Source organism: Drosophila hydei, unplaced genomic scaffold, assembly GCF_003285905.1.
Source record: "Drosophila hydei strain 15085-1641.00,03,60 unplaced genomic scaffold, DhydRS2 tig00008135-arrow-pilon, whole genome shotgun sequence".
Lineage (NCBI taxonomy): Eukaryota > Metazoa > Arthropoda > Insecta > Diptera > Drosophilidae > Drosophila > Drosophila hydei.
Window position 1 is genome coordinate 93,421 of NW_022045844.1, and position 14,468 is coordinate 107,888.

Consider the following 14,468-nt stretch of genomic DNA (forward strand, 5'->3'; position numbering starts at 1 on the left):
ATATTTGTAATTACATAAATATGGCATCCAAGCTATACAACTTTGTGTGCAGTCTGTTCCTAAGCAAGTGTATGAGCAGAGTCAGAGTATATTATTTGCAATAATACTGGTAAGTTATAAGTGTATTCCAGGGTGGCAGAAAATGTCAAGCTACTCTAATACTTTGCTCAGCTAACTCACAAGTGTAAAAAATCTACAGACCAAGTGCTCTCCTATGAAACTTTCATAAACACAAATTCCATTAGCAATATATATAATACCCTATTAAGATAGTACGCTCTTTCATATTCGGAATCCCTTATATTCCACATATCATTTTATACCTTTATGCAGAGCTGTATTCGTTGCTTCCCGACCTTCACGCATAGCTGGAAATAAAGAGTAAATAGATCTTTGTTTGGTTGATAGCTGATATTTGTTTTGTTTGTAGCTCTAAGCTATTGTGCTGTGTTTCTTAAATGTAAAAGATACATATTTTATTTTATTATTATTACTTTACACATAATCTTATAAAATAAATTAATATTCATCCTTTGGTAGCTTTATCAGTATAAATACGCACATACAGACATACAAATTTATGTATAAGATTAAAAATAAATTGGTAAAAAAATGTATACAATCGTCGCACTCAAATACATACTATACGAAGATTCCTTGAAATGTACATTATTATAATATCTATGTATTGTGTGTGTGTGAGAGTGTGTGTGTGTGTGGGTGTGAGTGAGTAAACTCAGCTGCATTTCTCATATGAGTATATTCAATTCATATTTAATCCTCTATATTTTCCGACAACTTATGTAGATCTGAATAGTTTATTATGGCGCGATGTAGGAACTCGTATTGTGCCTAAAACAATAATAAATTAAAATATATTGGTTTCCATTGATTTATTACAATTGTGCATTATACTTACGAATGAATTAAGAAGTCCTGGTCGCTGAGATCGCAATTTTCTTGTTGTTGAACATATATCTACACTCTTTTCCAATCTAAGGTGCTGAACCAAAATGCACATAGCAACAAAAATTGAACTTCGATCAGTGCCCAAGCTGTGCAAGCAAATAAATATTGTTTAGAATTATGAAACAATTTAACATAAATATTAGCATGAAGTTACCTGCAATGAACTGTTAGGGGAGATCGACAACCAATGTTTTTGTGACTCTTATAATGTTTGTGTGCTTGGTCCACCAGCTCAATAATGCCCCGACAGACTTCAGGAACTTCTCCATCGACAGTGGGCCAACCATTATACTGGAATTGAGTCACCTTAAGGGTATCGTCGATCTTGCAATTCGTTACATAGAACTCTCGTCGAGTGTAATACGGACAGCTTTCGCTATGTACGTATTTTACGAGTATTTGATCATATTGTATTTCATCATCAGCCCAATAACGTGGACATTTCCTGGGACCGTCTCCAATCTGCAGATTAGTTACGAGACATTAATTCAATGCAATTAACTTAAAATGAATAACATTTCACTTACTTCGGATATCATAATCAGTGTGGAAACACTTTGCTCAGATATCATTCTCCAAAAATCTCCAATTGTGTTCTCCATAGGATCTTGTGCAATTATAAACGATTCGCTATTATCATAACCCTCAATGAAAGAGGCATTAATGTAGGTTGAGTTGTCGTTCGTCGGTATTGGGCTTAAAATGACCTAGAAAATATGAGAGATGACGTTAGTCGACATATAAAGCCGTTGACTATATAATATTATTACTTACTCTATTACGATCGTATGGAATAATTTCATGGCATCTATTTTTAAGCATATTCTCCTTAGTTTCGCCTACGCTGCAAGACTTATTTATCTCATCCGTTGTGTTAATCAGTTTCTTAAAAGTTGAAAGGTAAGAAAGAACGTGAATAATTATACTTAAATTGAATTCAAATCTTCAAACAAACCTCAAATTCCAATTCTAGCAAGCATTTTCCTTCATTAGGCTTGAATTTTAGATTCTCAATTGTTGATGGCAATAAGTTTAATAATATATCTGTGTTTCCATATGTAGCAGTGTCCAACAACGCTCGGTATAAGAAAATGTATTGTTTCTGTAAATAAATTACAAGTAAATGTATATTAAAGCATACGAAGTGAGTGTGAGCTAGGCGAGAGGAAAGAATTAACTAATCATCATTATCGCAGTATATATATGTATATCATAATTTGTATGTAGTTTTTTTTCCTATCATCATGAAACTTATATTTAACATCATCAGAATTAATTAATCATCATTATCAAAGTATATATCTATATATCATAATTTGTATGTAGTTTTGTATTCCTATCATCAAACTAATATTTAACATCATTATGTGCATTTCCAATATCAGCTTTATGATTGTCTGCATGTTTATTATCATTATGAGTATAATTTTCATAAACCTTTATTAAAATATAAGCATATGTATGAGAAGAGCTCTAGCTCATCTAACTTAATTGTTGTATATATAGTCATTCTGTTTCTTATTTTTATATGACCATCATTACAGTAGTCTTTTTCACCATACTCTTTACCATTAATAACATTATTAATAAGCATACTTGTTAATCTTGATCATGATCATTATTATTGTAACTATTATATCCATTAATTATTAAAATATTTAAATATTAAATATAATTAACACTGCACTGCGAGCGACTAGCACCAAACGAGAGATGAGACTGAACAAGAGCTGCAGCAGCGCCGCCTTTTTATAGGCGACCCAGTTTCACTCAAAATGGAACATGAGCACTTTTTGCTATTTACTGAGTGAGAAGAGTTTATTAGTTTATGAGCATTGAGCAAGAAGAAACTGAAAATCATATAAGAGACTGACACGCACAAGACTACATCTATTTAGTTCGCCCTTTCGAACAAGTTTACTTATACTGGAGTATATCCTGAATCCTTTACAGGATTATTGATTCTCCCAGCCTGTTATTGTTGATCATTTATAATAAATACATTAAAAATATAAGCCATCAAAAAACATACCAATGATTGGACCAAAAAGTTACGCTGATGACGTAAGTCGCATACAGTATTGAATATGGATACCATATTTTCTTCCTCCAGCTGTTGCACAAGAGAGTCCAACGCGACTAGAGTACCTGTTCGGCCAACACCTGCGCTGCAGTGTACCAAAATTGGACCTCTTTGCACCGAGTACACTGAATTGATTTGACGAATGAACTTGATAATACCATGCGGATGTTCGGGAGCCATAAAATCCTTCCATGTTAGATAATGATACTGAGTTATTTGCCTGTGATCTTCTTCATCGCCGATCAGATTAGACTTTGTGATATCTAAGGACCGTATAATATAATCTCCAGTCTTCCGTTCTGCGGTAAATTTAACTGAGATATCGCCAAACTGCTTTGAGTCGAAAACCTTTTCTGGCCAATATTTCGCGCATTTAGATTTATTGTATTCTTCCAGATTTGTCAACATAACAATGATCTCTAAATGTTGCTCCCAAATCATACGCCAAAAATCGCTTATTGTGCTCTCCATGGGACCTTGAGCGCAGATAAATTTCTTCCTTTCCTTATATCCAATTACAAAATTGGCATTTATATAATCTGTACTTTGATTTCCATTGATTGGCGAGAGCTTAACTCTAGTTTGATCGTAAGCTTTAATATCCGGATATCTGTTCTTGCACGCATTTTCTTTCATGTCGCTATTCTTTGTCGTTCGATCAGTAAAGCGATTAGGTAACATTTCATATTCCCGTAAGAAACCATAATCCGTATCCTTATGCCGATTTTTATAGGCACTAACTAAATCGGTTTTATGTATAGGTCCAGTATCGAAGCCTTTCTGATTACCAGAGCCTATGAACTGGCTATGATTGTTGATTCGACGTCTAAAAAGAGTTCTGAAATTATAATTTACAAATTGTGAATTCAAACAAATTATAATTCAGGCAAATCAACGGAAAATACCTTAAGGAATCTCTTAAAGTTAATGTATCTTCGTCTGGCATTGCGTTCTTTGTCTTCTGATGATGAACAATCCAAAATATAATGAAAATAACAATCAAGCCCAATGAAATAGCTGCGGCTTTAATGCCTATATTCAAATAAAACTTTGAATCATCCAAGGAATGTATTTGTTCTGCTTCAGTCGCAGGTGTCATTACATCAAAGTAATCACTGTAAGCCATAAGAACCGTACTTCCAGATCGAACTACAACAAAGATATATGTTTTTTAAATTTTCTTATTTTGCGAATACTTGTGACAAGTACCTATAATCTCCAGGAAGCCAGTGTAATTGGAATTTATGTCTATTTCGCCATCAAATATATCTCCAATGTTGTTTGGATTACTATTGTTCGTATCCTCCTTTTCAATGCCAACTGTGGGATTTCGTCGTATCCTCATTCTACTTCCTAAAACTTGTATGGCCTGTTCTGTTAAATTTCCGCCTTTAATTAATTGTTCTTTTTGAGTCTCAGCTGGAGTTGGAGCAGAATCTAAAACGAAATAGTGATAGTAACAAATGCGAATTATCTATCTAATATACAATGAACCATTTATCCATAGTCCATATGGATTACAGATAAAACTCAAGTTTCGATCTTACCTATTTTCAAGGCACTTTCCTGCTTTCTTAAAAATGGTGCACCATCTAAGCATTTGCGACAGATATTATCATTGTCAGCAAGATCCTCCGGCTTATTAAGGAAACGCATTTCGTCTCCCAAAAATATTTCCGATCTAAAGTATCGATTGCTAAGCATTTCAGCTATATATGCATAATTATTAGTCTTATTATTATTATTGTGTACTTCATTGTATGTGGCCACGCTTAGTTTATCGGGAGCAGGTAGTTCGCTATTGCCATTAGTTATTTTGACTAGATAGAGCCGATAGCAGCAGATAGGTCCATTCCTCTCGCTCACTTTCGGTATATATAATTTTAGCACATATTTCGGACCATTCTTAACCTTAGTCCACATCGTTTTGCCAATGGTTTCGGGCGTGGAAATTGGCATAAAGCAATTCACAACGGCAGCTTCACCATTTTTCTTATGTCTCGTGATTGCGGAGACTGTTGCAGTATAATTAGTATTTGGACTAACGCCTTCGTAGATCGTTTTATGGCTGGGCTCATCGACTCTCCGGATTTTGGGGCCCCATTTCTTCGTTAACATTTCGCCCTCTTGATTATAGTAAGTGTAATTTCCCTCGAGGATAATCAAGTATGAAATGATCTTTCCATTCGGAGTTTGGGGTACGTTCCAGCTAAGAGAGATCGAATCCAGCCCGGAAATGTTCTTATTATGGCAATGTATTTTTAAATTAGTTGGTTTCGTTGCAACACCATCCATGGTTGTGCCATTCACTTTCTCTGACCATGGTCCGCAGGTTTTAGTCAGATCGCTACAGGCCCGCACTTGAAACTCGTAGTCCGTGGCCGTCTTCAGTTTATCAAACATATATGGTAAGTTTCTTGAGTTCTGTTGATGAAAAGCTTTCTCAATCAGTTTCGGCACCTCACCCGCTTCGGAGACAGTCAATTCATAGTACTGAATATATTCAATAAGTTCTTGAGAAGGCGGGCTCCAGCCTATGGTAATTGTCGAAGCTGTGCTGCCAGTTGTTTCAACCTTTGGTACAAAAGTTGGATCATGATCCAAGGTAGTCACGGCAAACGGATACTGATTGGGTGTCCCATCGCCAATCGAGTTCTTTCCTGTTATGCGCAGATGATAGGTTGTATTTGGACTGAATGAATCCAAGACATATGATGTATAGTTGCCATTGATAATATCCTTGTAATACTTGTATGTGGGCGAACCTTCTTGCGAAATCTGAATAAAATACTTTTGAATGGGATCATTGCCATCATTCACCGTCCAATTCAAGTATATTTTGCTAGCGCCAACCGCTTTTACATAATCAATGCTGATCTGGGGCACCTCCATGACAAGCAACGTTATTTCCTTCGAAAGGATCTCAGCCTCAGTGTCGCTGTGTAGAACACACTTATATGTTCCATTCTCCTTCTTATATACCTCTGTAAATTCCAGCGTAAAGTTCAGTTGTGTATCGCTCAACTTGTGTATCGAGGCAGAGGCATCTAGGAACGCAACAGGGCTTCCATCCTTGAGCCATTTGAGGTGTTTGTTAGTCGTGACATTCTGAGGATATATCTCAAATACACAATATATAATGGCACTTTGCTTAATCTTTCGTTTTATGCTCTCGACGGTGCTTTCAATGATTCTTGGTTGAAGGAATGGCTGCAGGCTGTAAACCACGGAAGTGTTTGTCACAGCATCTTTGCATGTATAATTCCCACTGTCCGATATATTTACATTACGTATGTAAAGTATATTCTTATACTTTTTTACATCATTATTTAAGTTCGTATCGGCATCTTGTTCGGGAATTATTATATTCTCAGTTATTGTAAATCTGTAAAGAATAATTAAAAAGTATTTCAATCAAGATATTGAACAGTTCTGAAACACACATATCAGTGGTATATGGAAACAACAGGCTTAAAACAGACTACACATTTCGAATGTTTTTGGCGTGCTGAATCTTAATCAGAAACTAGAATAGTTTTCGAGATAATCTTTAGACAGTTAATATTTTGAAAGAGCCAATAAGATATCAACAGGACAACAGCTCCCATTCAGACAAGTCTTATTACAAAATAAAATAATTCTTCATTTATCATCGAAACATCTGCTCTAGTTAACAATTCGGATTCGTTGCATCAAAAATCAATATATATAGTCTGTTGGCTTGTGATATTTATTTGCTGCAATAAGACTGCGTGAACGTACCTTGTATCAAATTTATAGTTGGTTTCATTATTAAATATCCAAATCGCCGGATTGTGGTCAGTCGCACATTCAAAAGAAGAATTTCTTCCAACTTCAACCCATTCTAAAAAGATAAAAAGTAAGAATATTAATGTTACAAACAATTATGAACAATTAAAGATCTGAGTTCAAATGCCAGGCCAGTGGCAAGCGAAGATTTTAGTCGCTAATTCATGACTTCATAGCAATAAATGTACAATCTATCTGACACTCCCATATGCTACAACAAATCAAAAATAACAACAAAAAAAATCTTCTGATTAACGATAAATACAATTTGTTGGGCACCTGAAATTCATGTTATCTGCGCTGGGGCTCTGTCTGCAATCAAATTCAACAATTTTTAGCTTGATTAGGGCGAATTACTCATAGCCAACATAAATATTTTCTGGTCTTCACGAGAAAAAAAGTGGTACAATAAATCATATGTATATACTTTATAACATTTTTTATTACCTATCTACTAGTTGAGCCTACCCTTAAAAATGTGTAAAAGAAAAAATTCTTTGTCTGGAATGCTGCTGTCGAAAGAATTTCAGTCAATAAAAAAATAAATAAAAAACATATCGGTGTCTAAAGAAGATACAATTTGTATTATCAAGAGGTTGATTGTTGTTAACAATCGCATTTATTTACATATATTTAACATTTTGAGCGTTTTGCAAGCGGCATATACACATACACACACGCACACACACACCTACATGTATACGCAAAAAAGTATGTATGTATATATAAAGGTGTATAAACTTGTATACAGGCATTTGTGTGTAGAGTATTCAAAAACAAAACACAAACGTATTATAGAAAAAACCCCATAAGCTGACAGATTGAATAGTTATGTATTTATGTCAACAGTAAATTTATTACTAGTTTTCACTTTTACCTGTGTTATTTCCTTGGGCAAATAAGGTAGTAAATAAGAAAAGTATAAGTATCACATAAGCATCTATTCGGTGTACGTAAAAACACGCCATCGCCTTCTAACTATGCGGGTTCTTCTGAGTATTTCAAAGGGCACAAAGTCGTCCCTCTTCTTAAATATCAAATTCACTTTAGTACACTTTTATAGCCACATAATTACAAAATTATTTATGCTGCTAGTTTAGTTAATACTGGCTGGATTCTTTTTGGCAAAGGCGATATAGTGTTGCAAAACAGTGGAAAAAAAGTGTTCTAAGATGTTATCTATCACACCCTACAACCAAGAACAGATATTTGCGATGTTGGAACGTGAGCGAAAGTATCGAAACAATCAAATTAATATGAGCTCATTTCAATACTTTTATATCATTTTTATCGTTATCTATTTTATCTTTGATTTTCTATTATGTTTTTAATACTCTTAAGATTATTCTGACGATTATCTTAATAATTATAAATTCACAATTTACCAAAGTTAATTTGACGCTATCTTGACAACGCAGAGTTGCAGTTTAATATCGATATAAGTAGATGCGGCTTTAATATTTTACTCTTTTTATTGCCGGCGCAGCTCAGTTTGTATATATTTTATATTTGGCAAATATTTCTGTCAATTTTTATATAAAACAATCACTAATAAAATACGCGTGCATTAAAAAATAAATATTTGAAACATGAAATTGGTGAGGTATGAGAATCATATGAAGTATAAACAGCGTTGCTATATGAACATACGTATAAATTATGTGCATGTGTGATTGCAAACTAGCGTGTGCAGTTAAACGTTTGTTTGTATGTAAAAGCATAGTATGATTAAAAAAAAAAAACAAAACGTATAGCAACATTTCTCACATTAATAAGTATGCTTATGCTAAGATGCAGCCGAAGTGTTGGCCGCAGTTAACAATTACGAGAGAACTCGAGTAAATGTGTATATGTGTGTATGTTTGCATGTAAGACTTATGTCTATGAATATTTTGAGCGCCAAATTTGAAGATTTGAAAAGGACACAATATGAAAAATCGTCTGTACACTACGTTCAATCAAGTTTTTTATTATTTGTTATTTTCAATTAAATAATATATAATTGTTTTTATATTTTCTAGATTTCTGATGAAGCTTAGTCATGAGACTGTAACAGTTGAATTAAAAAATGGTACTCAAATTCATGGAACAATTACTGGAGTTGATGTGGCCATGAATACCCACCTGAAGAGCGTTAAAATGACCATCAAGAATAGAGATCCAGTCCACTTGGAGTCCTTGAGCATTCGTGGCAACAATATTCGATATTTTATATTACCAGACAGTCTGCCGTTGGAAACATTGCTAATCGATGATACTCCAAAGTCAAAGTCCAAGAAAAAAGACAGCGGGCGTGTTGGAAACCGCGGACGAGGCAGAGGCAGCCGCGGGCGCGGAGGTCCAAGAGGACGTGGACGAGGCAGGGCTCCTGCTAGACGTTAAGTATATAGTTCAGAAAAAAAAAAAACAAAACTTATGTATGAATAACAATTACAACTGCCCGGTACAAATAAAATTTGGGCAACTTTTGAAAAATATAAATAAAATTCGATAATTATGATATATTGTGTTTGCCCAACAAAGCCAAACTTTTGTATCAAAATAAATCTTACATTCTACCATGAATGATTATTGTTTTTCTACATTATTATGTATTTATCTTTATTTCTACATAATTATGTATTTATATTTGAAAAATTAGAATAGAATTGGATGCCGTGCACAAAATATCCCTTAACAGACAATTAATACATATTATCGAAAAGTGGCGCACGAATATTATACAATCCACAAGCACATTTTCTATGCGATAGTTTTTGCGGTTAAATATTTTTACGCTTGCAATTTATGGTCACACTGTCTCTCAGTCAGAGTTCTTGTTTTTGTTCAACATTTTAAGTTTTCGTGTTTGCTGTTGAATTTGGGTATTATGCCACCCCCAAGACCAAAGGGGATAGGATTTACAACAGGGGTCACACCAGCCAGACCCAGTTCAAATACCCCCATGTCGGAAAGACAACAAATTACTTTGTTAATCCAAATGACAGCAACGTCCTCAACAGGTAAGCCAAAACATACAAATCTATGTGTTTATATGTACGCCGCTCTATATGTACCTCTGTACGTGTGTAATTGCGTATAGGTACATACATACTTTACAATAGCGTATACATACAACAATTCTTTGAAGTAACACGCAGCTACCAAATATGTGGGCTTAAATTGCAGTTAAAACTAAGAAATAAATACTTTTAAGTGCAATAACATTCTGAACTGTGTGCGTGTGCGTGTGTGTGGTTAGCATAAATTTCGAGTATGATCTCATTTTTCTTTTATTAGTCCCACGGACTTTACTGTTACATGAGTGCTGCCGTATATAACGCCCAATTGAGCTGTTTTGTGTCATTCCTAATGTACCATTCTTATTTTTCTTTGCATACGAACATGTGCATTTACAAATGTACATACAAACGTTAATTGTGTGCCGTCTCATATATGAAAGTGTATATGTATGTGTACATATATACGTATGTATAATTGTATATGCCTTTGAAAGCTGTATAACGAAAAGGTCCTTCATATAGTAATTAGGGTGGGGTTATTTTATATCCTTAGGAAAACTATTTTGTCACGAAATGTGAAAAGCGCAGAAGGAAAGCGTCCCGGCTCTGAAATATATATAAATATACCCTACAGTCGTGTCCATTTAAGTGTGTTTGTCTGTTTAAATAAATGCTAATTAAATTTGTATTTTGTTCTCTTTCTTTCTTAAATTCAGAGACATCGCGCACGCATTCAAAGAAAAATGATAAAAAAGGTGATGCAGATGTTGAAGAAGTCAATGCTACGGATAAGCAGTTAGAAATTGTCAATGAAACCAAGGAGAAGCCAGCAACAGAGGATTCCAATTCAGATGGTAAAAATGCAGAACAAAATATAGCTCAAAGCGTGACAAGCACAAAGCGGAGTTATTCGGATGTTGAGGAAGACTTCGAGGAACATGGCGACGACATAAAAAAGAAGAAACGCAAAGATTTGGATAGTTCGAAAGATATAAAAAATACTTCACTTAAGATATCATCTAAGCTGGAGAAAACCTCAAAGTTGGCGTCCACCAAAAACTCACCCTCAGGTAGTAAAATAAGTACGACAGTTGCTGACAAAGAGCTGGAGGTGAACAAGACTGTGGATATTGAAAATGAAACAGAAGGAAGCGAGGATTATAAGAGCAATGATAGCTCATATAATGGTGCCTTGAAAGTGCCACCATTGAAGATTGTAATACCCCAGCAGAATTGTTCGATTGACACAGATGGTAATGTCCTGCGTACTGGCAAAGTAGCTGCCTCGCGGAATGCGGCGTTGCCCTATGTTGTCAGCTCCAATAGTGATTCGATTGACACGGTGCTATCCAATCAGTGTCTGAGTCCTCATGAGAGTCCACAAAAAGTCAATATCGCCTGCTCGACTATTCTCGATGATAAGAATATCAAGCTGTTTAATGACGAAAAGAATCTAAGGGTCTTACGCAGCTCCTATCGCAGCGGCGTCACAAGCGCCGAACGCAGCTCGAACAACTCCTCCCCGCAAATGCAGAGCAGCTCCCCATCGCCAGCCTCGTCGAATCATGCCAATGACAATGCTGATATCAAAGGTTCATACACGAATATGACAGCGAGTCCCATCCAACATAATCAGTTCGATCATGAGGTTTTACCGAATGTGCCGAGTCCTTCGACATCATCAACGTCATCGTCGAAGGAGATCAACTCATCTTCAAACGTTGAGCTGCATCCGCGTAAGCGAAAAATAAGACCCAAAAATAATGATGATAATTCGAAAAACTCGCATGCTGACAATTCGATGGCCTCTGGAGAATCCCATCCGCATGATTATCCCTTTACGAATGGATTTCAGATGTTCTTGAACATTCGCAGGCAAGTGGAAAAGAAGTGGAGGAATCTGTATCCTGTTAAACCTAGGCCACCTCAGGGCTATAATGATTATCTGCTCACGAAACGTACTTATCTATTAAATAAAAATGTAACGACGCCGATTATCGAAGTGCCAGATGCCATTCCCGAGAACATGAGAGATTTTTATATGCAGCAAGAGAGAGCCAGGCGAGATCTGTCAGACGCGCACACAGTGGAAAGAGAAAAACTCTGTTTAGGCGTAGAGCAGGAGATAATCCGGGTACATTCGAAGGCAGCCAGAAGTATATCTGGCCAAGCTGCTCCTTATTCCGTTTGTACGTTTCTAAAAGACGATGAAATCTATAACATGATTACGCCGGAGCAGGATGAGAAGGAAAAGAGTGCACGGTGTCGTTTCAATGGTCGCTTGCTGCTCAGCTGGCTCCAAGACGTCGACGATAAATGGGAAAAGATAAAGGTGTGCTTAACTAAACAATAATATAAATAAAATAAATGTTAATACTATACCTTTTCATCGTTCGCAGGAATCCATGGTCTTGCGACAGCATAACGAGGCGGAAAGTTTGCATGCAGTTCAAGTTATGGATTGGAATATGTGTTTAAAGCGAAACAAATTGTGTGATTACATTTATGAGCCCAGCATAGATAAGATTCAGGTGCCCATTGTGTACGTGGGTGAAGATTTTGATACGTTGCCAGCATAGAACTGCGATTGGCTTAATTCAATTTGCAATACTTTTTAATATGTACAAAATTATGTATTTTCAAATTTCTGATTGATGAAACTTGTGCCCAGACTTTTCGCTACTTACAAGACAAATGTATAAATAAATAGCACTTGACTAACTTTTTCTAAATATTTTTTATTTTATTATTAATAACAAAATAATATATCTATCCACAGAATATTCACGAGCATTAATAAGACTGCGTTATTACATTGTTTTGTTTGCTTTATCAATAACAATTACTCAATTCATTTTTCATAGAATTTTCATGTTTTTAAAACAGAAACCAGATATTGTTTATTATACATACATACATATATGTATATGTATATTATATATTTATATATACATATATTTGTAATGTTCATTATTTATTTTATTTCGTTGTCATATTTTTTAAAATATTTTGCGAAAAGTTGCTCATCTCCTAAAAGGTGTTAAGAATAGTTTAAAACATTTTAAAAATAATTCGTTTATATTACTTACCTCACAAGTATCCAACAATGCTTTATTATTTATTATTTGCTTAAGTATAATCTCGGCATTTGCATTTTGATCCCGAGTAGAGCTCCATTTGCAGCTCACTGAGAGTGCAGAAAGAGCCCTTAGAGTAGCTTCCAACTTGTCATCATATTCATTCTTATTCTCAAGGTTATTCAGAAGAATGGAGACTGCATTTTGTTTGTTTATGTGGTCTAAAAATGGAGATTTATAAATACAAAATACAACTTTAAATTAAAATTTTCTTACCTCGGATTGAGTTCTCACGAGAAGCTAAAGATCCAATAAGAAAAGCAGCCTTTATATAAACCGATTTATGAGTAGAGTTTAAGCAAGACACCAGGGTTTGAATTCCCTTTGTACTCAAAAACTCCTTCAGGCCAGGCGGAAAGTTTTGTATCAATGATGATATGGCAAAAATGGAGCCTCTAGCCACATCCTCGTCGGCATCGTTCATAGTTGATGTAAGCACAGGAATAATGTGTTCGTTATAAAAATAGTTTTGGCAAAATTCATTGTTCTGAGCCATTTCAGCAACTATATAAATGGATTGTGGTCTCAGATTATTATCCCGAGTGCGAATATACCGCAATAATTCGGCGGCGCCTCCGATTTTTACAAACGAATTTGCTAAATCAATATCATCGATCTTATCTCTTATTAAGTCTAAACTATCAATTTTTTGTTCAATAGTTGTCGAATCAGTTCTTAGAATTAATAAAGCTGTTTCAAAATCATCTCCCGTCATAGCTCTAAGAGCGCTTTGCAAGAAATCTATTCTCTGGAAAGATAATTAATTATTACTCATGTGACTGCTATATATAGATACCACTCGATAAAGCAAATAATGTATTTATTACCTTCTCATCCGTTTGATTGGAATTTGTATTTTGTGCTTCCTCATCTTTTCCAGAATGTTCAACGGCTAATCTAAGCAATGCCTGAAACAAACAAAGGATTAGCTAAGCATTGCTAAACTATTAATGTTATTGGATCGAACCTCTAAATTTTGTTTAGGTTTGGCTGAGCTACGCTTGGAGTTCATATTAATTACTGATTTATAGATTTAGAAAGAATCAAGAAGTTGTAAAAATCAATCGTTTATGTTTATGACTTGGAATCATAATATAAACGTGTGAGGCGGTGTGTTTATTAGAGATGCGTGCGCACCGATATAAACGACTTACCTATCGATAGTTGTCTAAAAATACTGAAATTGCTCTACTAATACAATTATCGATTAATCGGCAGTCAGTATTGTTGAGAATAATCAATTCATATTTAACTGACAATTGCTCATGTTGCCACCTCTGGCAATTAAATGGTATGTAAACAAATTAACAGTATGTTATACTGCTCGTACGCTTAATAGACCTCGATATAAAATGCTTGACGTTGGTGCAGCTGAATCATTATCAATATTTGTTTTGAAAAAGAAATAGATAAGATAGTATCGACACGCCTTGAGTTACGTCAGCATGCAATAGCCAGCATAACCCA

The 14,468-nt window shown here is 35.0% G+C and overlaps 4 protein-coding genes across 4 annotated transcripts; 2 read left to right on the top strand and 2 right to left on the bottom strand.

The window, feature by feature from the left end:
* Nucleotides 1-536: 536 nt before the first annotated feature.
* LOC111595381 (tyrosine-protein phosphatase 69D) lies at nucleotides 537-8,022 on the bottom strand. The gene is made up of 12 exons (XM_023309080.2): nucleotides 7,740-8,022; nucleotides 6,815-6,917; nucleotides 4,600-6,437; nucleotides 4,262-4,489; nucleotides 3,958-4,201; nucleotides 3,002-3,890; nucleotides 1,925-2,071; nucleotides 1,744-1,854; nucleotides 1,497-1,676; nucleotides 1,124-1,431; nucleotides 920-1,055; nucleotides 537-852 (listed from the first exon to the last, which is right to left on the bottom strand). The coding sequence occupies exons 1-12, from the start codon at nucleotides 7,828-7,830 to the stop codon at nucleotides 775-777; spliced, it is 4,353 nt and encodes a 1,450-aa protein (XP_023164848.2). The 5' UTR covers nucleotides 7,831-8,022; the 3' UTR covers nucleotides 537-774.
* Nucleotides 8,023-8,428: 406 nt separating this feature from the next.
* Nucleotides 8,429-9,416, top strand: LOC111595384 (probable small nuclear ribonucleoprotein Sm D1). Its single transcript, XM_023309083.2, has 2 exons — nucleotides 8,429-8,465; nucleotides 8,884-9,416. Exons 1-2 carry the CDS (start codon nucleotides 8,452-8,454, stop codon nucleotides 9,242-9,244), a joined length of 375 nt encoding a protein of 124 aa, XP_023164851.1. The 5' UTR covers nucleotides 8,429-8,451; the 3' UTR covers nucleotides 9,245-9,416.
* Nucleotides 9,417-9,651: 235 nt separating this feature from the next.
* Nucleotides 9,652-12,576, top strand: LOC111595376. The gene is made up of 3 exons (XM_023309073.2): nucleotides 9,652-9,864; nucleotides 10,581-12,196; nucleotides 12,264-12,576. Exons 1-3 carry the CDS (start codon nucleotides 9,732-9,734, stop codon nucleotides 12,441-12,443), a joined length of 1,929 nt encoding a protein of 642 aa, XP_023164841.2. The 5' UTR covers nucleotides 9,652-9,731; the 3' UTR covers nucleotides 12,444-12,576.
* Nucleotides 12,577-12,815: 239 nt separating this feature from the next.
* LOC111595382 (hsp70 nucleotide exchange factor fes1) lies at nucleotides 12,816-14,136 on the bottom strand. Its single transcript, XM_023309081.2, has 5 exons — nucleotides 13,969-14,136; nucleotides 13,829-13,909; nucleotides 13,218-13,749; nucleotides 12,954-13,162; nucleotides 12,816-12,894 (listed from the first exon to the last, which is right to left on the bottom strand). Exons 1-5 carry the CDS (start codon nucleotides 14,011-14,013, stop codon nucleotides 12,844-12,846), a joined length of 918 nt encoding a protein of 305 aa, XP_023164849.1. The 5' UTR covers nucleotides 14,014-14,136; the 3' UTR covers nucleotides 12,816-12,843.
* Between the last annotated feature and the right edge of the window lie 332 nt (nucleotides 14,137-14,468).